The following is a 23,102-nucleotide window of genomic DNA, read 5'->3' on the forward strand; positions in this document are numbered from 1 at the left end:
CCTAGGCACGTAGTAGGCTGTACCACCTAGGTTTGTGTAAATACACTCTATGATGTTCGCACAATGACGAAATCGCCTAATGATGCTTTTCTCAGAACGTCTCCCCATCGTTAAGCGACATGTGACTGTATATGGATATATTCATATACATAAGACTTAGTTTGGCTTGTTTCTGAGCTGCATATTATTAGAATCATATTATATATAGTTCTTCAACAGCTTTTTCCTTTCACCTGACATTATGTTTCTGAGATTCATAGCTTTTGGTACATGTACATGTAGATCATTCATTTTCGCTGCTGTCTTATAACACAATTTACTTACCAGTTCTCATGTTAACACATATTGGGGTTGTTTCCCATTTTTTTTTGTTTGTTTGTTTTTAAGAACAAGGTGGCCGTAAACATTTTTATGTATCTCCTGGCATATATAGGAAGAGTTTCTAAAATATAAACCTAGGAGTGGAGTCACAGGGCAGGCACATGTTCGACTTTACAAGATGATGCCAACTACTTTCCAAAATGATTTTACCAGTTTACTCCCCTGCCAACCGTGTATAAATTTTTGTTTCTCCATATCCTTGCCAGTCTTGATGCTGATGCTAAGTATAGTTAAAGATAAGTCTCAATCTAGATTTGAAGCCTTTTCCTATCAATGGGAAGAAACATCTGGTATCCATTCCAATGGGAAGATCTTTGTCAAAATATATCTGAGGCAAAGGGCTTCTATCTCTTCCTTCTTGCGGAGCCTCCAAACACACCCCAGGGGTTAAATGGGAAATATATGAATGTTGGCCTCCTCACACCCCAACGTGGCTTTTTTTGGTGACATCTATTTTGCAGTAATAGGACTGAATCGTCCATCCATGTCCCAAGTCCATCCCCTTTTTTCATTTTCTGTGAGTGAATTTATTCTGGGCATTATTCTCAAATTACGTGTGTCAGTTTGATGAGCTTGTACTTTTCTGTGTTGTTCCAAGATTTATATGGGACAGTTTAAATGAAGAGTGTGAGTGAGAGAACGGCCTTTTGCTGTGTAGGCCCAATACGGAAGATAATGTTGCCATGCCTGAGCCTGTCCTCGGACACCAGGAGAAGTCAGCTAAGGAGAGGCCGGCTGTCATGTTTCATTTCTCTCTGCCTTACCCCTACGCGTGTTTTACCTGTGAGCTATGTGTCTTATTGTCTTTTGTCTTAAATATACCCCAAACACTTACCCCAGGAGGTTAGCCAGATTGTGATGGGCTTGAGGCAAGACAAGGAGGCATGCAAAGTTCCAGTTGAAAGAAATTCACCTTTTTGCAATAGAACGGGGGTCCTGAATTCCACTGAGACCCCAGGATTTTTTTATCTTTCCAGTTTGAACTGTTTCAGGCATTGGCAGAAAAGAGCACAGAGAAAATAATATCATTGTTTGAGAAACTGCTCAGAGGTGCCCAAATTCACACTTCACAGCAGGCAGTCGAAGCATTGGTTATTAAGATGTATCGTTATGAAAGTTCTATAAGTGTATGTGCTGAGTCTGAAGTGGGAGGGTGGCAAACGTGCTCCTAGACTCCTTCTTTACTCTAAAGCCCCTCCTCTCCTCATCCATCCCCATCCCCATCAGGACTGCCTGGGGAACAATTTCACTTTAGTGCTTTGGAAATCAAGCTGGAAGCTCTGGCTGGCTTCCTAAACCTTGAGGAAATTCATGCAAGGACACTACAGTTTTGTGGCTTGTCTTTGGGCTTCCTACACGTAGCAAATGCTGAGTAAATGTTTGTTCCATGAATGTAAGGGTAGAAATATCTGTAATTAATACTTGCAGACAGTTTCTGTTGAAACACAATTAAGTGAGAGCAAAGTGCCAGCAGGCTAAATGTGGATAGGGTTTCTGCAGAGGTGTGGCATCTCAGAAGTCTTAATAAGCTGAGAAAGCCTGATCTTCCGTGTTCTAATCCTCACCTATGGTTCACTCTTTGATGCATGAAAATGGCTGGTGGTGGTACTGGCATGTACCAGCATCTGATGATCGCTTCTGCAAGCGGGAAAAGAGAGGCGAATTTCTGTTCCTTATTTCTATTGACATTAATGCTTTTAGACATCTCTTTTTGATGGATTCCAGTGCTTCCTCAAAGGAAATGCTCGAGAATTCTATGAAATTTCCTCCCGACTTATACAATAATTAGAAGTGGAAGTCTTCCTTTAAAACTTGTTCCTCTCTTCCCTCCCCCACCACCAAAGTAACTTTAGAGACAAGATATTAGTCTTATAAAATTTATCATAGTGACTCTGTTCGTACAGAGAGTGTCAGCCTCGTGGGTCCCCCCAGAGTCTAGCAGTCTACCCGAATACTGTCTAAGAAAAACTCATTTTATTACATTTTAATAACGTCAAGCCACATTTGATCCAGTTACAGCAGCCGAGGGAGCCAGCCCAGTATTTGACCTTGGGCTGGCAAGTCCACACCATCTGCTTCCTTCATCCACCCCTGTGGGAAACTGAGGCACTGGTGTGAGCCTGAGTGTCCCGAAGACACTCGAGATTATAGACCTTTGGAACAGGACCTGATTGCAAAACGATGGGGACTTTCTGCTGAGCCTCCCTCGCAGGCCCTCCATCTAGGGTCTGCTCTGAGCATTCTGTCACCAAACATGATTTTTGCAGGTTACGTAAGAAAATGCCTCAGTGTCTTTTGTATTGTTCTTGCAGCTGCAGTTGTGGACTTGTTATCTGGCTTGCCTAGGCAGGGGACACTGCTTAGCCAGCCTCGTCTCTTTAGCATGAGTCATGGCTAATTTGTCGGCTGCCTTGGGCATCTCAGAGACTGAGAATCAGCACGCTCAGCAGCCACGTGGCCAGTAGCCTGCAGTGTATCTGATTGAAAGTCTGGCTGTCCTAATGTGACCCTAGCCACCTTTCTGTGTCCCCAGAAGATGGTCTGCCAGAAGCTGCTTTAGCAGTGTAGAAAAGATGATTTCAGAATCTGCCTACCTTATTTTCTCAACCCACCCCTCCCCACCCTTCCATAAACCAGTTCCTAGGTGGAACTAAAATTAAGAAAGTTAGTAATGTCAACTACTTAGAATGAAAAATAAGCTTTAGAAACAACTATTTATGGTTAAAATAAATTTCTACTCACAAACTGGGTAAAACGAAGAAAATGGGGGAAATCAGATAAGTAAAAAGAAGGAAATAAAAATTATTTCCATTCTTACCACCTTGATATAAGTACTGTTTGCATTTTGGTAGATAATTTTTGGGTTTTACTTTTTCTCTGCATTTATGTATCTGTGTGTGTGTGAACATGGTATGTATTCAGTTTTATGTCTGTTTTACCAAAATGGATTTACACTGTTTTTTATCCTGCCTTTTTTTTTTTTTTTTTTTTTACTGAATGGAAAATTTTGCATGAACGTTTTTCTGTTTTTGAATTTTCTTCCACAACAACATTTTTAACAGCCACCTTTGAAAGTGGCTGCACTGCGAGTTAATTTAACTAGTCACTGATTTTCAGATATTTAAGTTGTTTCTGGGGTTTTTTGTTCACATAAACAGCTCTGCTGTGAACTCTGTTGCCACAGAATCTTTGCCCATGTCTCTGATTGTTTCTTTAGAATAAACTCTGAGCAGGGGGAACTGTTGGGCCAAGTGGTCTGTGCATTCTTAAGACTCCTCACATTTAACCATTGTCTAATTGGCCCTCCCACTAGCAGCAGTTGTCGGAATATGTCCATTTCCCCAAGCCCTTGTTGTTACTCTATCATGAACTGGGTGCCAATCTTTCAGCAGATGAAAAGTGGTCTCCCATTGTTTTTTAATTACTCAATTACTGGTGGTGTCGAACATTTATTTTTTCATGTGTGTTTTTGGCCATTGGAATCAAAGCTCTCCTTTGCCAAACTTCTAATGCACCACAACAGTTCAGCTTTAATTAACCTTGTTCAGAATCCTAAGCCGCATAAAGCCTTCCACAAAACAGAGGACTCAGAAACACAGGGCTTTTTCTTAATACCATTTATCTCCTCCAAGCGAGGACCGAAGGATTCAAGGACCAACGGCTAGTAGACAACTCCCCAGCCAACACTCAACATACCTTCTGCCAGTAGAGGTAGCTGTTGTACCAACCAGCTCCCCAACCTTATCTGTGAGTTCAGCTTTGAAGATAGGAAATAAATTAGTACAGGCAGTATTTTTAACAACCGTGTTTATTTAAAAAAAGAAAAAAAGAACTCATGATTTTATGGTTTTAAAAAAACTGCTTATTTGGTGCCCTCTTACATTTAAATATAAAGCTCTCTGTGAGTATTAGTGAGAGCCACTATATGAAATTTATTATTAATCATCTATTTTTAGGCACGAAGCTTTGCTGTATTATGTTTTAGCAGCAGAAACTGGAATTGAAGTGTCACAGACAAATTTAGCACACATCTGTGAGGAGCGCCCAGTAAGTACATGTATTCTTCTTGGAGTAGAAGCATTAAGGTTAAGGATAATGAAGTGGGTTTTATGGAGGCAAAATGAGTCACTTGGCCGAAATATTACTGAATTCACTTTTTCTCCCCCTTCGTCCCCTTAGGACCTGGCCAAGGCATACCTGGGTGTTAATTGCGTTTGGAGATACTATAATTTCTCTGTTTTTCAAATCGATGCTCCTTCATTTGGTATGTATGGAAAAACGGGTGCTGAATTGAAGCTTCGCTGGTGATTTTAATGTTTAGCAACAGGGAACATCTAACAGCTTTGTGTGAAGTGTGGTATTTCTAAACAATTAGGAAAGAGAGTGAAAAATCTCTGCTATGAAGATCATGACTGAACTCTGCTCTCAGCCTCACGCAATGCAGTCCATTGTCCACCCAATGCTTGAACCCACCAATTCTTCAGAATCAGTGAGAATTCAGAAGAGGAAGCTATTATGGAGAGACTCTCTGGGCCAGTCATTTGCCTTTTTGCCCCCAGGGGTATTTCCTGTCTTCCTCGGCTCTGCTCTGTATGGTGGGGGGCTGACCCTCAGGAGCTACAGTTCCCAGACTGCTTTGCTCTAGTGCCTCTGATTAGTGCCAGCCAATGGGAGGCTCTGGAGGGAGGTTGCAGGATGGGAGAAGGCAAGAAGTCCAAGTATTTCTCCCCTCCTCTCTCTGCTTTGGTCTATGTCTATGGCAATGGCTGCCTGTCCACGGCTCCAGCTCCTGCCTGGTCATCCACCCTCTGGTCTCGGCTGGCTCCCAGCCCGGGGATGATGATAGCGTCCCTGGGCCGCTGATGGCTGATCAGATTACTGATTTCTGGGCTGTCTGTTGTTCCCATTTGCCTTTTCAGCTCTTCCAATACCCTGGTAACCAGTTCACAGTGTTAAAATCCCTCTTTTGAACTACCTGACATGGATTCTCTTCTTCTGATTGGACGTTGAGTGATACATACACTCTTAAAACTTTTTCCTCAGAGGAAAAATAAAATATGTGGCTTAAACAGAGTAAAGAAATACCAGAAATACCCGTCAGTCATCAAACCTAAGCAGCACAATTTCAGATGTGAAATAACCTTGGCCGATTGGGTTGTGCGGTTGCAGACTCTGATTCTCACAAACAGACCCATTTAGGAGAGCTGCCCAGCAAAGCAAAAAATCTGTGTAGAAGGTTTAGCACAAGAGCCATTTTTTTATTTTTTGGTTCCTGACCCACCAAGGAAACCTAAATATGTTTGGTATTCAGATTCTGGTAGGAAAGTTCTCAACCATGCAAATGGGCCAATTGTTTAAAATGTCGGTCTGAAATAAAACCACTTGACAAATGGACCTGTGCTTTTTGTCCTGCAGCATATTTGAAAATGGGAGACCTTTACTACTATGGCCACCAAAACCAGTCACAAGACCTTGAGTTGTCCGTGCAGATGTATGCCCAAGCAGCACTGGACGGAGACTCACAGGTAAACAATGACAGAAACGAGCTCCGGGGGATCCCCGTTGGTGAGGTCGAAAGGCCTAGAGTCTTCATAAGCCCTCCTGTCTGTATATTTCCACAGCTTACAAAGTCATTTCTCATTCATTTTCACAAGCCCCTCACAACAACTCTACGAGGACGCTAACCATAATGCGAATCTTTATTGAACACCTACCATGTTTTCCACAGCAGTCTTGTGGGGGTGGGGCTTAGCACACCCATTTCATAGTGGAGAATACCAAGACTATGACAGGGTGATAAATTGCTCAAGCCCAAACAATCCCGTAGTAGATGAAGTAGCCAGACCATAAACCCAGGTTTTCTGGCTCCAAGCCCAGGGGTCTTTCTACCAGATTCTCTCAAACTAACTCACCATGTAGAAACTCAAGAAATTGAAAGTGTGGTCAAAATGGGAAGTAGTTTGCTTCTATAGTTGGGCTAATACTTCAGTGACAGGATTTTGCTCTCAGTGACCTTTTTTGGGAAACTCCTCATTTTGGAATATTTTTAGATTTATAGAAAAGTTGCAGGAAGAGTATGTTCATATCTTGCATACCCACAATACCATTATCAAACTAAGAAATCAGCATTGGTTCAGTGCCATTCACTACACTTCAGACTTTATTTGTATTTCACTAGTTTTCGCTCTAATGTCCTTTTTCTGTTCCAGAGTCCCACTCAGGATCTCACATTGCATTTAGTTGTCATATTTCTTTTATCTTCTTCAATCTGGGCCAGTTTCTGTCTTTCCTTGTCTTTCCTGACCTTGTTACATTTGAAGAATCCTGGTCAGGTATTTTGCAGAATGTCTCTCGATTTGGGTCCGTCTTCTGTTTTCTCATGAATAGATTAAGATTACACATTTTGGGCAAGGACAGCACAGAAATGATGTGTCCTTCTCAATGTATCCTACGAGGTGTACATGATCTCAATATGTCTTGTTACTGATGAGGTTGATCTCAGTCACCTGGTTAACATGGTTTCTGCTCAGTTTCTCCCCTGTAAAGTTATTTTTCTCTTTCTAAATTTATAGGTATCTTGGAGAGTTAGATGTCAACCATGCAAATATCCGATTTCTCCTCAAACTTCTGCCCACTGATTTTAGTATCCTTCGGTAGATCTTGCCCCCTGCAGTCATTCTGTGGTGTGCTAATATGATTCTTTATTTCCCTCATTCCTCCTGGATTTGCCAATGGGAATTCTCCTGTGAGGATCTCAGGGTCATTTTCAGGCTGGAAGTTGGAATGGTTGCATAACCCTCTTATGCAACACGTTCTGGTGGTATGCTTTGGGCACATGTTGGATGAGCAAAAGTTGGAAACTCGCCAGTATTAGTTTTTTTCCAAACGAGGTACTATGTCAGGATGATTCTTTACCTGGGTTAAAGTCCCACATCTCTGTCACTTCATAGCTGTTTGTACATGGCAAGTCACTAAATCACTGGGTCTTCATTTTCCCATTTGTGAACTGGGGATAATACCTCACAGTTTATGAGGATTAAATGAGACGTTTGATGTACAATGTTGAGCCCAGCACTGAGAACACACAATGGACACAGTCCGTTCTATTATTAGTTCTGGAATGAAATAGGAGTTGGTGCTAAAACGATTTGATCAAGAGCCAAACTAAACTTTCTCACGTGGTATCTGTGACTCAAAATTAGGTCTGGATCATTTTTTTCAATTCCGATTTTTACTTTTTGGAAAGAAAATGTTGCAAAACATTAAAGGATCATTTTAAAAGAAAAGAAAAATCAAAGAATGCACCCACAGTTCCGTGACGGGCTTTACTCCTTCATGTCTTCATGTTCCCTTCCAGTCCCTGCCCACAGGCAAGCGTATCTCTGTGATGTTACCAAGAGTGTACACACCACTTTCAAAATCCATCTCTTCTCACATACAGTAGGAATGTGGGCATTTTATTCCATAGTCTTTCTAGTTTCTTACCCTTAACCACTGCCTTATATTCCGTTGAGCTGGTAACTCCAATTTATTAAGGTTTATCTTATTGGTGGACATTTATTCTTACATTCGCTAATTTATTCACTGATTTGGCATATGTTTATCCAATCCTGCCATGTCTTAAACATTGCTTAGTGGTGGAGACTTAAGATAAAAAGATAGACAATATTCTTGGCTTCATGGGATTTAGAATCTATTAAGGAAGACGTGGAGGTCATTTCCTACTGTGTTGCAATTATAGCTAGTGCTACAGTGAACGTTTTCATATTTCCATCTTTTAACTCCATTGGAATGATTTCTTTTATTGTCTGTGAGATAGTATTACTGAGTCAAACAGTCTAAATTGTTTTACAGCTGCATAATAACAGTATATTGTCGATTTGCTTTCTGAAAGTGTTTTCCAGTTAATACATCCCCAAGCAGTGGTTAAGTGTGGGAGGATAACTGACATGTGCTCAGCACTGGGTGTTTTTGTGACTTAATTTTGCTAATTGAATAGTTTTAAGTTGATGCTTCCTTATGGTTTTAAATTGCGTTTATTTGAATACTAGTGAAGATGGGTACTTTTACCTCAACTTGTCTATGATAATTTACTCTTAATATTTTCTTTTATGTGATTCTTTATTCTTATTCTTTACCTGTTTAACCTATTGGAGTCTTGATACTGATTTTTTTTTTCAGTTTAAATCATAGTTAGTTCTTTTTACGTTTGCCCAATAGATAATGAACCTTAAGCTATTACATTGCACACAAATATTCCCTTAGTCTGTTTTCCTATCTATTTTAACTTGTTATGTTTTCATTGTTCAGAGACTTTAAATTTTTATAAAGCAATGTTTTTCTTTTCTTCTAATACTTCAAGTTTTAAGGGTACCTTCCTTTCAAATATTCCATTCTCTGCTTGCGTGTGTGCATCTTAAAGATACTTAATGATGAGGATCAAGCCTGGCTCTGCCCCAGGAAGAAGCCCAAGGCGTCCTGCCCTACATACCGATCTGTGTCATCCTCTGGGAAGCATAGGACGTCCTGACTTAATCCGATCTGATTCTTATCTAAAGTTATAGGACCACCCAATAACCGGACCCCACCGGCACTGATACCATTTTAATGACTTTTTTTCATGATCTTTCCTTTGTCTAGTAAAGAAATAACTCACATATCTATGCCTTATAAATTTAGAGCTAACCCTCAACACATTGCAGCTCTTACTGCCCATGGGCCCTGTCCCCATGCCTGCAGCTCCTCCTGCCCATGGGCCCTGTCCCCATGCCTGCAGCTCCTACTGCCCATGGGCCCTGTCCCCATGCCTGCAGCTATTACTGCCCATGGGTCCTGTCCCCATGCTATTCCAGGCTATTCTCTGAATAAAAGAGTACTACTGCCAGACCTCGAGAGTCCAAGAAATCTTTCTTTCGACTCCTCAACTCACTGAGCCCACATCACTTAATACTTTCATCTATTTAGAGGTTATTTGGCAGCATGACCGAGGTTGAGATTTGAGACGCCAACCCTCTTTGTTTGCAATTGAATTCCAGCTCTGCCTCTTTACAGCTTTGCGACCTTGGGCAAATTCTTTAACCTCTCTGTGCCTCAGTTGTCTCATCTATAAAATGGGGAGAATAATAGTACCCATCTCAATTTGTTGTTATGAGGTTAAGTGAGTGTATATCAAACAGAACAATGCCTCACATATAGCAAGCACCCGGAAAATGTTAGCTGCTGTTATTTTTATCATGATCATTGCATAGGATGCTTGTGAGAGTCCTGGTATATACAACCTGGGGGATGGTGATTTTCATTTAAATTGTTGTCAGTGGCAACTGAAAGTAAAGGTCAAAGGCAGGATATGTCATTAAAACATGACCATGAATTCTTTGAAGGGCAGCAATCCAGGGAAAGTTGTAAAGCCCTAATGGTAAGTAACCGATCGTTTTTTATTTATTTCTTGGTGTGGCCACATGCTCAGCGCGTGATGGACAGTGCATCTCCTCCAGGTAGTATAACAGTTTCCATCCTTTGTGAAGCACCTCTACCCTCAGGCTCTTCACTGTGTTATTTCATTGGACCTGCGCAGCCCAATAAGGCAGTCCTACTTCTGAGGTCAAGAAGAAGGTGTGTAAGAGAGAGCTAGAGGGAAGCATCCCAGAGTGGAGATCTGTGACAAGAGGAATCATGAGAAGAGGTTTTCCATGTTGGCCTAGGCAACCTGGGGCAACCACCCGCACCCCATTCTGTGCATAAGAGACTCGCTACATGAGAATGTCAGTCACGAGTAGTAGCCCCAGCACAAAAACATTTCGTTGGATTTCTGACATGCTGACGATGACCCAGGGCATAATCTGTAAGTGATGGACACTGCCTTCGACTCAGTATTCTGGTTTTGTTGATGATACAAGGGCGCGTTTTCCAGCAAGTTCTGTTTTGAGAGAGTGAACAGAGCAGGAAAGGACAGATCTCCCGGTTGACTGGCTTCTGAGCAGATGGGACACAGCATCCTCTGAAACCCTCCTGGTTCTCCTGCAAATAAATTTCTCAGATGCATTTATTTAGGGAAACAATTCATCAATGAAGATGACAAAACCATCTGGCTCCAGGGACTGAAAAAAAGTCGAGAGGTTGTAAAAGTTTACCTTCTGATGCAGGGTTTGTGTCTGGGCTTCATTATAGGGAGCTAATGAGTTTGGTTTGCGGTTTGTTTTCAGGGATTTTTTAACCTGGCCCTGCTAGTTGAGGAAGGTGCTATAATCCCGCATCATATTTTGGATTTCTTGGAAATTGACCCAACTATCCATTCTAATAACATCTCCATCCTGCAGGAACTATACGAAAGGTGAGTTCAGAGCCTTGTTAGTTTGGTGGGTTCTGGGGGATCCCCAGTGAGTGGGGTTTGCCTCTCGGTTCAGGTTAGCCTTACTCTTATTTTGTAGTGTCAGTTGCTGTAAAAAGGGCTCAGGATTCATTTTGATTAGAGAACACTCAGCTGAACCCAGATTTATTTCCCTTTTCTAGTATGTGAGGCTTAAGCTACAGAATGCTTGATCTGAAATTAAAGCGCTGACCAAGCTTTTCCACAAAAGTGGAAAAAATAACATGTCCAATGGAACCATGCTTTTCTGTAAGATAGGGAGATGTTCCAATGGCTGGACTTTGGACAGACACTTGAACAGAAGTATTGCTCTGCCGGCCCCCATGCTTCAGGCTTCTCCTTGACATCTTGGCTTTTAATTAAGGACAGGATTGACCTTCTTCTAAGATTTCTGCCAGGATCCTAGAATTTTAAGGCAGGTCCAAACCCCTTAGAACTGGCTTTAATTCTTTATCTCTTATCTTTAGCGTGCCCATTTGTCCCAAAGCAGAAGGGGGAGAGTTTGAGGATCTGAAAATGTTGGTCATAAGTAAGGCCACCAAAGTTGGCTGACACGTCAAGATGCGCTGTGCTTTTTATCTGTAGGTGCTGGAACCACAGTACTGAGGAGTCCTTCAGCCCCTGCGCCCTGGCCTGGCTTTACCTTCACCTACGGCTTATCTGGGGCGCCATCCTGCACTCTGCCCTGGTAGGTACTGTCTCCCCCAGCCCTGCCCAGGGGCCCCTGCCCTTTTTCAGTCATCTGATGCATACTTCTGATGTTTGCAGATCTATTTTCTGGGAACCTTCCTGCTGTCCATATTGATCGCCCGGACCGTGCAGTATTTCCAGTCTGTCTCAGGTAAAGATTTATAAAAAGCCAGGGCAATATAAAAAGGTAGGGATTCTTTTATATATATATATATATTATATATAAAAATGGGGGGTTACCCCTAGGGGTGCATCATAATCTTTGGCTGATGGAAGACCCCAATTATTGTTATATTTTTCAAAGTAAGCAAGGCTTTTTTTAAATAAAAAGCTTAAGAAATCAAATTAAAATGTCTTCTCCTATTGAAAATACCTCTGCTCTCAAAATTTGACCTCTATGTGCCTTTAAACCTGGCTCTGAGGCCCCCTTCAGGCTGATGTCCTCCCATTTATCCAAGTCAAGGAATCAAAGGTGTGGGAGGATAAACAAGGAATGATGGTGAATAAAAATCCCCAGCCCCATGGATTCAGAGGGAGGGTCTAAGGAGGAGCGTAAAACCAGCATTTCATCTAATGGGGATTCCACTGATCACTATTATTTGCCTGAGCTCATGTTGGGCACTACTTAAGGAGACGGGAGCCCCAGTGGCTTCAATTTGGGCTTAGAGTCCAGGCCTGGCTGCTCATTAGCTGTGTGACTTATGGCGAGTTATTTCACCTTTCTGATCCCCCAATTTCTCGTCCATAAAATGAAGTTATAACAGTAGCTACTTCCCAAGGGTGTTAGGAGGGTTCAGTGAAAAAATTACTCATAAGTCACCAAAAGGACTACTATAGTTAAATGTTAACTACTGTGTTTATCTGGCATATAAAACCCTTTCAACAAATGTTACCTACCGTGTTTATCTCCCCTGTGAGACCATAAACTGAGTCAGAGGAAGGCCTTAGTCCTGTCATTTATAGTATCTCACACTTAGTAGGTGCTTAAATTTGCAAACATCTGTCTGTGGAGAGTTGTAATCTTCCACCATCTTAGATGGCTACAGGAGGACATAGTCATTCATGAAGACCATCAGGGACATTTACAAATGGAGAAATTAGGACTGGACATGGCATTTGAGCATTCGCATAGCCATTATTTATGCAGCAGATAATGAAAAGCGAAAGGAGTACATTTCACCACAGATTCGATGGGAGGAGAAAGTCGCCATTGCTAGAGGCTAATCCGGAACATTTCCCTCTGATTTACCTGAGGAGGTTAGCCAGGAACCGTCAACAGCCCTTCCAGGCTTGATGCCCTGTACTATGCCAGCTTATAAATTGTCCTCATGCAAATTCTGTCCCGTCGCTAAATTTGTTGCCAGGTAGAGCATATTTATTTTGCCTCTCATCAGTGTTTTCCATTTCAAATTATCTTTGTCATTTTTACTCTGTAGAAATATTGTTATGATTATTACAAATGCAATTCCATTAGAGGAACTGAAAATTGTCTTTATGATTTTATGCCAGCTGGTCGCCATGAAAATTCATGGGCTGGCGGAATTGCTTTTATCAGAAGTTGTCTCTTTTTCTTTCCTTCACATCTTCATTATCAGTCCCTCCCCATTCTCGTCTTCCTGTTCCTCCTGCCCTTTGATATATTCCCCTTTCTATGTACCCTGTGCTCTTTCACACTTTTTCTTCATCTCTTTCTCTTTCACTTGCTTCTTCATGTGTTTCCCTCCTTCCCTCTTGACTAGCCTTAGAGAAGTCTGGATGGGATCTTAAAAATAATTTAATTCTATGCCCTTCATTTTGCAGATGAAGGAATTGAGGCCAAAAGGATGAAGTGGCCTGCCCCAAATTCACAAAATAAAGTCCAAGAAAGGATGTAGGGCAGTAGAATTTCAAACTTTGTCAGACTCACAATACTTTAAAATAGTGGTTACCATCTGTCTTCGACCTATCATCCTCTTACATAAGAAATATTTTGTGGCACATCTTTTGGTGCCCTGAAATTAAGGATAATTAACCTGCCTACACATATATTTTTTAAAATAATGCCCTAACAGCAATATAAAGGAGGAAAAAAAAGAAACTAATTATAACAAAATAGTATATATTTCAATGTGTAAATTATAGCCCGGGTGCTTCTTAATTTTAATGTGCATATGAATCACTTAGGGATCTTGTTAAATGCAGATCCTACTTCAGTAGGTCTGGGGCTGGGTTCTGAGATTCGACATTTCTAACAAGGTTTCGGGTGATGCTCGTGCTGCTGTCCCATGGGCCATACCTTGAGTCGTAAGGGCCTAAAAGTGAAAAAACAAAGTCTCCACGTATTTCCAAAATGTGCCCACACTGTGGTGCCTACCAGCCCTGTTAGAACTGGTGTTGAGTTAAAATATGGAGTAAATTTTTTTCATAAAGTCCTCAACATAAGTGCAAATTTGTCACTAACTGTGAAATAAGAAGGTACTTCGTCCGAGATTGGGCCATGGGGCAGGGGCAATAGAGGCACAGTAGAACAGGAGAGAAGCTTCTGTGGGGGATTGCTCAGAGGACAAAGTTTCCACCATCAGGATCCCCTGATGCCCCAGTGCTCCAGGTCCCATGACCCGCCCCATGGGCAGGGGGACAATGTAGTAGATGCTGGTGGTAGCCATGGCGTTGGGAAGCAAGCACAATCATGAACTCAAGTGCTGATTGACAGAGGAAAGAGGAATGAGATGGAGAATTAGGAACCTCCCTTAAGTGGCTTTGTGTGAGGATTGTGCTGTAAGTTAGAGATCTTCGTCATTCTGTGATTTGCATTTTTCCAGTCAATTTTTTTAAAATGAATGATTTATGGTCAAACCTTTAAATTGAGCTCTCCATCCGTTTGCGTTCGGCTCTAATGACCTTCATTTTCCTCCTGAGTTTGTATGCTCTGTGATATACCGTCAACATGTCACAGCATTTGCCACATAACATTGTCCCACCTTCCGGAAGGCCAGCCGTGCAGGACAGTAGCTAACACCACAGACTCAGGAGTCAGCCTGCCAAGATTCTGGCCCTGCCGCTAACTGTGTGACCTTGGGCAAAGCAGAGATCGTATATTGCCTCAGTTTCCCCTTCTGTAAAATAGTGGAAATGGTAGTACACCTACTTCCTGTTGTAGTTGAGAGAACCAAAGAAGATAACGCGGTGTAAAGTGCTTAGAACTCAACAAATGTTAACTGGTAGTGCCCAAGGAGTAGTGTCCTCCAGGCCATTTACCTGTACTTAACACGTGGTGACACCAGGTAGCACCTGCTCTCAGGTAGCTTGGTTTATCTCAGTGATAGATACAATCACCAGAGCCTATCGTGCTTTTCTATGCTGCTAGACTCTGTCAAAAATATGAAACTCTTTTTACAGCATCTAAACGAAGACATTGACTAGTCTATCACAAAAAATATCACACATGTCTTTTGTATCCTTCAAGGGAGCTTGTTTTTGACTCCTAGCTTGCATTCCACAGGCCCCTCAGTCTCTTTTGAGGCTGATGCCACCAAGGGTGATACAAAGGTCCCTGGGTCTTGGGTAGCGCTAGGACCACTCACGTGGTCACCAGTCTGATAGCAGAACACACAGTGCCCTGGGCCCACGCTGTCCCTCCAGGGCCAGTGGCTTTGCCGCTTCTCGGTCGCCTAAGAGTCCTATCCTCTTTGCCAAGGCTGTGCACCATTAGCCTTTTTTCTCCCAAGTCTTCCTTTCTCAGGTGGTTGAAGGTGAGGGCTCTGCTGCTGGTACAACCCACAGCAGGGCTCAGCCACTTTCTCAGGCTCCAAAACGCTCCTTTCCCTGCCTCCTTGCATCTTGAAAGCCTTTCTCCCCTCCCTGTGAGGGACGCCAAGTGTAAGCGCCTTAATGGACTCAGGCTTGTGAAAAAACAAAAAACCCCAAAGCAAAGTATGTCTAGAACCATCTCCATTTCGGCCCTGCCACAAATCTCCCCTGAGACAAGAATGCGTGAAGCCTGGCTGGCTGTCCGAAGGAAGGTGAAGAGAAGACTAGGTGGAGAAAATGTCAGTGGCCATTTCAGACAACGTCTTACTAGTGTCGGTGCAGACTTTACGTCTGAATAGAAAACACAGGACAGAGCACGCTGTGCAGAGCTACCAGCTCCTGGGTGTGACTCGGTCGCCTTTTAAACCTGTATCAGCCTATTCAAACATTCGTAATTTAAGCCAACTCATCCTTTCTGCCTAAATGATTAGCCTAGTGGTCTTTTAAAAAGAGTAAGATGATACGAACAAGATTAATTAAACCTTTTCCTGCTCTTTTCCTGTCCTCTACATTTCTGGTTAATGAGGTTTCTACAAAAATTACAGTAGAATGTCACAAAGTGGTGCTCATGAAAAAAGCAGGAGCCTTAAAGTCAGAGCGATTTAGTGGTGAGATTTTGCTTTTCTCCTAACTCATTACAATTGGTGCCCTCCCAGGATCTCCACTCAGAAGAAGCATTTAAATGACAGGAATCTTGTCCTGCGCCCTGCTAGAGCCAGAGGCCCAAAGGAAGGAGGCTAGATCTTATTCAGAGGATATGATTCCCAGAGCCTCCCCCTCAATCATCCGCTTGCCCCCCATCTTTGCAAACATTCTACTATCTCGAGATTAACCCAGGATATCTCCTCGTGTTCTTCTTTTCTTTATGCTCCCATCTGGTCAACTGGCAAGTAGACATTTTTCCTTCAAGGGTCCACAACAGAGGTCAACAAACTTTTTCTGCAAAGGGCCAGATAATAAACATTTTGGCTTCGAGGGCCATCTCTGTTGCAATGACTCAACTTTCCTTATAGTGTGAAAGCAGCCATTGACAATACATGAAAACGAATGGTGTGGCTGGTTTCCAATAAAACTTTACTCTGGATGTGACAATTTGAATCTCATGTTTTTCACATGTCACAAAATATCACTCTTCTGTTGATTTTTGTTCAACCATTTAAAAATGTAAAAACCATCCTTAGATTTTCAGCCACACAAAAACAGGCAGCAAGCTACATTTGGCCCATGGGCTGCAGTCTGCCAACCCCTGGTCCACACCACTCAGAGCCAGGTCTTGATTATTCTCACTAATGCACAGAAAATGGTCCCCCAAGCAGCAGGTAATCCAAAAATCATTTCTATTATGCTCTGGAACACGCTCTGTAATTTTTTAAGCAGCACGCTTATTTTCCTGTTACCTTGATTCTACTTGGTCCTCAAATTAACACACATCCCAGGTGAGCAGAGAGAAGGGGGCCACTTTAAAATTACCATGGGCTGTGGGGGGCTTGTCCATTGATCGCAGACCCCTAGTGGAAGGGGGAGGGTTCTCACGTGGATAATAACAAACATGCTGTAGAAACATTGAGCATTCTTATTATGCTCTTACAAGAAAATTTAAATCGTGGCAATGCTAATTATGCATTCCTTCTACATTTACACATTGGCACTTTTTTGTTTTAATCAGAAAACTGATTGCTGATTTATCTTGTTACCATGGTGATTTAAACATTTCCCTGAGCTTGAAAAGGAAAAATACATGCCTTAGTACCTCATTAACTTCTTCAGAGATCATCAGAAAGATAAATCCTAGGGCCCAAGGGTGTCTTGAACACCATCTGATCGGAGCCCCTCAATTCACAGAAGAGGAAACCAAGCCCTATGAGATTCAAGCTTTTGGGACTGAAATGTCTGCCGTAATATCTACCCCAAAGTCACCTGTTGGTGGTAGATAAATAAGACTTTCTTAGACCGGGTCTCCTGACTCCAGCAAATGGTCTTTGTGCCCCATCGCTGGACCTCATGCTCCCTGCCATGGGTAGCTCACCTGCCACAGTGATGATTTAACCCAGAAACGCCCCAGCGTTATGCAACACCTTGGGTACCCCCTCCACCACCACTCTCCTGTTCCTTCTGAACAGTCTCTGGATCCACAAGATCTTCAGTGGGTATTGGAAAGGGTTCCTAGGAGAATTCCTTTACATATCCAGAAAAACCAGAGACTTTGGAGCCCATATTGAATGGCCTAGAAAGGCTCCTTGAAGATGGATCTCTTGAAGAGTTTATCTAAAAATCAGATTGTCAACGTATGACTTTTAGATATATGCCAGCATCTTCTTAAAGTCAGTGCATTTCAGAATGGACATTTGGGAATCTTTAAAAATGGTCCCATCTACTGGAAAGTGTATAAGAGTCAAGGATAGCTGAGCTCGATTAAGATCACTGGTTAAAGGCAAACTAGCAGTTGTTGGCACAAACTATGGCCACTGGGCTAGCCACATGTCATTCATCCCTGCCAACTGCTACCCTCATTTTACAGATGAAGAAACTACAATCAGAGATGTTAAGTAACTTGCCCAAGATCACACAGCTGATAAATGGCAGAGGCATGAGACTCCTGGACTTCCTGGCTTCAAGGTTTCTGCAGTTTTCACAGGATATTGGGGCCTAACAGAGATCTGTAGGCATCCCAGAAGCAAAGGCACCAACTTTTTTATCGGTCCTGCAAGCCATGCCCCTGAAATTAATAATAAATCTTAACACATTTTCAGGATAAAATGGGTCACTGGAATTAATAGCTAACATTTGTTGAACACTTGTGCGTCCCAGACACTGTTCTAGGCACTTCATATACGTTAACTCATTTAGTCCTTTTAACAACTCAACAAGGTAGAGATGCTTTTATTTTCCCCATTTTTTAGAGGCAGAAGGAGAGTGGGTAACTTGTCCAAGGTCACATAACTGATAAAGGGCGGAGCAGCTGGGTTCCAGAGCCCACGGTCTTGTTAACCGGGACTCCGCCCAGCCTCAGTACACATGCGGCATATGTCAGCCTCAGCACTGTTGATGTTTGCAGGTGGACCATTCTTTGGTGTAGGGGCCATCCCTGCATTATAGGATGCTTAACAGCATCTCTCGCCTCTACCCACTATACGCCAGCAGTACCCTGCCCTTCAGCTGTGACAACCGAAAATGTCTACCAACATTGCCAATTGTTGCCTGGGAATCAAAATCACGTGCATTTGAAAACCACTAACATAAAGTATAAAACTTTATAAGCCTCTCTAATGTTTGTGTTTGTTCAATCTCCTTACTAAAGGTAGATTGATGAATAATTAAACCTAGAAGTTATGTTTTCCAAAACGTATACACATTTATTTAAATAAAGTAATTTAAACCAAATTTGGTACATCATCCAAATGGAATAAGAAAGTGAATAAAACCAACACTCCTTTATGATTGATTGGTATAGTTCATAGCTTGCGTTGCGTCAGCACCATGGGAAAAAAAGAGATATAAGCACAGGAAACAAACCAGAGTGTTGGTTTTTTCTTTTCTTTTTTTAATTAAAATATTTACCTGGAAGCCACAGTATAAATGCAGAGCTTAGAGTCCCAGGGTGTCAAAACCATCAAAGGTCTTTGCACATCTATTCCAATCTGCCGTTTTACAGAAGGGAACACCAAAGTCCGAAGAACCTAGATAATGGGTCCAAAGTTGCCTTATCAAGTTCGTGTCATGGCCACTAGCCTAGAAGCATCTCCCTGGCTTGCTAAGGTCCAGGCGTGGTTGTGTGTCCTGCACGCACTGTTTTGAATAATCAGCACCTGTTGTACATGTGTCTCTGCAGCCACCAGTTCCCGTCCGACACCAGCCCGGGCTTCCCCAGACTCCACCGCTCCCATTGCAAGTCCAGCTGTGACTCCAGCTGCAGATGCCTCCGCTCAGGACCAGCCCACGGTCCCTAATAACCCAGAGCCTCGTGGGTGAACTATGCACTCCAGGTCTCTCCAGATGAGAGACAATCCTTTCAACGGCTGGTATTGGGAAGCTGGGGCCACCGCAACATACTGATAAACACCTTAAATGTCTTGTCAACTGGATGCAAATTTTGCACTTGGTGTCTTTTGTTGTTTTTTTTTAAATTGAATTACAAAGAAGTACCCAGAGCAGACACTGGTTATACCAAAGGTTATCAAACCAATGCAAGGAAGATCCTGGTCATAGGGGTGTTGGGGAGGTTGCCAGGGTTATTGCCGACGTCCATTCCTGGCGATTGTGTGTATGCCCTGTGGCATATCGGCATCCTTATACACTGAGATGTAATTTAAGAATTTTTAGCGCCTTGTTCTTTCCCTTTTATTAAAGAACAGAAAATTGTGACTTCTCTACCAGTTGGGTAATATTTCAGTACAAGTGTTTGCCACAACCCTGCTCCTCAAAGTCCAATCAACAGATTTCAATTTAACTTCCAAAACGCAGCAGTTCTAAGGCACCTTGAAATACACAGGTTGTGGCCACACATGCAGGGAAGGCGATGGCTTTTGTAAATTGGTTTACATTTTTCTCCTTGAATTTTTCTAAGGTCGTAGTGCTTCCAAATCACTTAATGACATTGTTGGATATGGTTTACTTTTCAATTGCAATCCATAAAATAACATTTAGAAAATTCTTAGTATTTAAGCGTAGTCTTCTCCATGAATTACCCCTTAGAATAGCCTGGCAGCAGTGGGTATGCAGGAAACACGCCTTTAGCTCATAGTCTCATCCCAGCCTTCTGCCCCTTCTGCCTGCCTGAGTCCATGAAGGGTGTGCGTGTGTGTGTGTGAGCGCGTGAGCGTGTATGTGTGAAGAAAGGGGGAGAGAAAGGCACAGAGAGAGGGAGAGGAAGGGCAGACCGACTGTACACTGTATGCTGCTAAGGTAGTAGATAAATCAGTAATGCAATATTGGTCCAAACTACTCTTTGCACTACTTTATTTACAGTAGTAAATAAAAATTATTTTTATACCATTGACTCCTGGGAAGTAGCTTTTTTTTCTTTTTCATAGTTACTGTTGTCATCATCCAAAGTCCTAAAGTCCATGCATTCTCCTCAAGGAGGAAAAAAAAAAGTCCTCTTTACCAGAGGCGTTATTTCTGGTAACCTGTTAACATTTGCAGATACAGAGGTGCCAGGAGGCTCTTCTCCGGGAATCCCGAGCCCCAGGTCTGGCCCCCATGATGTCAGAAATTGTTTCAGAGCTTCTGGCAGCTCTGAGGCTGGATTTATATCACTTCTGGGTTAAGTATGCAGTCCACCTCTTTCTCCCGTCTATGCGGTGTATACTGCTCTTGTTTCAGCAGAGCCTGTCCTTCCTGCTTGCGAAAGAGCCAGACTTTGGAGTCTGACAGTCCTGGCTTCAAATTCTGGTTCTGTAACTTACTAGCTCAGGAACCCTGGGTGAGTGATTAACCCTTTCTGAGTCTTGGATCTCCTTTATGATCAAACAGGGGCAATAAAATCCAGTTCTTGGCCTTTTCATGAGGCTTAAATGGGATAAGGTATCTAAAACTCCCAGGGCAGTGCCCTGAACATGGTTAGTTGTTACTTATATTAGAAAGAGAAGTCTGAGAGGCCAGACAGAGGGCTCTTTACTGTGCCCAGCTCCTCTCTTCATGGCAAACGTGCTCATTCCTCAGCTGCTGGGAAGAGAGGGTGGTGACAGGTCACAGCTACACCCCTCAGGGGTCTGCCTAAGGTTATGTCCTTGCCAGAGCAGCTCATGGCCAGTGGCTTGTTGGTGTAGGGCGGGCTTTCTCTATCAGTACTACTGACATTGGGGGCCGGATGGTTCTTTGTTGTGGGGAGGCTGTTTGTGCATTGGAGGTGGTTAGCAACAGCATCACGGGTCTCTACCCACTAGATGCCGGTAGTGCATGCACACACACACCCTTGCCCACCCTCCAGTTGTGACAGCCAAAAATATCTCCAAACATTGCCAAACGTTCCCTGGGGGCCAAAATCACTTCCCCTCCTTCACCTTGAGAATAGCCGACGTAGGAAAACAAATACCCCTTGCCTCAATTTGGAACAGCCCTGAAAGGCCATCCCACCTCCAGAACTCCAGAACTCCTGCTTGGTGGCACTCCTAGCGTAGTTCACTTTCTCCCTCTGCCCAATTCTGCCTTCTGTGTTTTTGTGTAGGATATCCTGACACTGCTCCCACAAACCACACAGAACCTGCCCTCAAAGTCTGTTGCCAAGGAACACAACAATAGGAGTCTGCTCGGGCTGCCATCGCAAAGTACCACAGACTGGGGGCTTAAACAACAGAATTTGTTTCCTCACAGTCTGGAAACCGGAAGTCCAAGATTAAGGAGTTGGTAAGTTTGGTTTCTTCTGAGTCCTCTCTCCTTGGCTTGTCGATGGCTGTCTCTTTCTGGTGTCTTCATACGGTCTTCCCTCTTTGTGTGTCTGTGTCGAAATCTCCTCCTCTTCTATGGACACCAGCCATATTGGATATGAGCCCACCCATCTGACTTCATTTTACCTTAATTATCTCTTTAAAGGCCCTATTCCAAATACAACCACATTCTGAGGTTTTGGGGGCTAGGACTTCAACAGAGAATTTTGGGAGGACACGATTAGCCCATAACACCAACCTAAGACACCATAGGAGGCTGGTTCAGGTCCAGAATATGGACCCATGGGAGCCAACCTAATCTGAGACAATTGTCCAAACACTGCTCATCTTCAGATGATGCCGGGAAAGAGTTGGATTGGTTTCAACACCAAACCACTTTAGGTGACTCTGGTGGGCCACATGTCAATTCACGTCCCAGCTTAGACTCCTGTTCTCTTGGGAGTTCTCAGGCTTTGGGATCTGGGCCCAGCCCATACCTTCTTAAGCCTCAACCTCCCTCTTCTCTCCTCAAGTTCTAACCTCGTCCTATAAGACTAGTGTCCAAGCTGGCTGGAACAGAACCCTGCACAGTGAAGGCAAATGGGGTAGAAGGGAAGGAATAAAGGAATGGAAGGGTGGGTCCAGAGAGGATATTCAGTTACTTCCCTATCATCTCCTCCACTTGGGACATTCTTAGACCAAAGGATGCAGATCAGTAGATTGTGAAACAAATCTAGCCCACAGATGTGCTTTCTTTGACCCATCCAATATTTTTACAAGATTGAAATACTAGCCAGCCCTGTGGCCAAATTGTTAAGGTTACGTGCTCCCCTTCGGCGGCCTGGGGTTCGCTGGTTCGGATTCTGAGCACAGACCTACACACCGTTCGTCAGCCCATGCTGTGGTGGTGTCCCACATAGAATTACTAGAATGGCCTACAACTAGGATATACAACTATGTACTGGGACTTGGGGGAGAAAAAAGAAAAAGAGGAAGATTAGCAACAGATGTTAGCTCAGGACCAAACATCCTCACCAAAATAAATAAATAAAAGGTTGAAATAGTGCTAATATCTTAAACTCAAGGTGTTTGGGCTTCTCCTAAAAAAATCTGAAGATGTGGGAAAACTGGGCTTTCATTGCTGCATAGCAAGAATTAGCTGAGGCTGAGTAGGTCTGCCCTTTTTAGGTAGAACTTGTGCTTCTGGGTTTGCCCCAGTTACCCCCATTCCCTGTGCTTTACACCTAGTCCACTTAGGCAACTGAGTTTACAATCCATGTTTTGGACTTCCTTTTCTTCATTCTTAATGACTTCATTTTGGTGAGTCTGATAGCAATCCACAGATTCATCCACTGCTTAATCACTGCCAAGCCTCTGGGAGTTGGGGAAGTGGTAGTCTTTCTTTCTATTCTTTGGTAGAGGGAGAGCCCAAGTTGTGAGTCATTTGAAGTCCCAGTAGAATGTCCAACAAAGTTGCAGACTAAAATGTCGAGAAAAAAAATCAACAGTGT

General features: G+C 43.0%; 1 protein-coding gene across 2 annotated transcripts in view; it reads left to right on the forward strand.

The window, feature by feature from the left end:
• The window catches only part of SEL1L3 (SEL1L family member 3), a 138,987-nt gene extending 118,765 nt beyond the window's left edge, over positions 1-20,222 (forward strand). For both annotated transcript variants that reach the window (XM_070613040.1, XM_070613039.1), the window contains 7 exons: positions 4,338-4,428; positions 4,561-4,645; positions 5,797-5,906; positions 10,584-10,711; positions 11,333-11,435; positions 11,516-11,588; positions 19,056-20,222. In XM_070613040.1, the coding sequence (XP_070469141.1) occupies positions 4,338-4,428; positions 4,561-4,645; positions 5,797-5,906; positions 10,584-10,711; positions 11,333-11,435; positions 11,516-11,588; positions 19,056-19,195 (730 nt within the window). In that variant the 3' untranslated portion in view covers positions 19,196-20,222. The remainder of the gene's footprint in view (positions 1-4,337; positions 4,429-4,560; positions 4,646-5,796; positions 5,907-10,583; positions 10,712-11,332; positions 11,436-11,515; positions 11,589-19,055) is intronic.
• The last annotated feature ends 2,880 nt before the right edge of the window (positions 20,223-23,102 follow it).

The sequence above is a fragment of the Equus przewalskii genome, chromosome 3 (genome assembly GCF_037783145.1).
Source record: "Equus przewalskii isolate Varuska chromosome 3, EquPr2, whole genome shotgun sequence".
Lineage (NCBI taxonomy): Eukaryota > Metazoa > Chordata > Mammalia > Perissodactyla > Equidae > Equus > Equus przewalskii.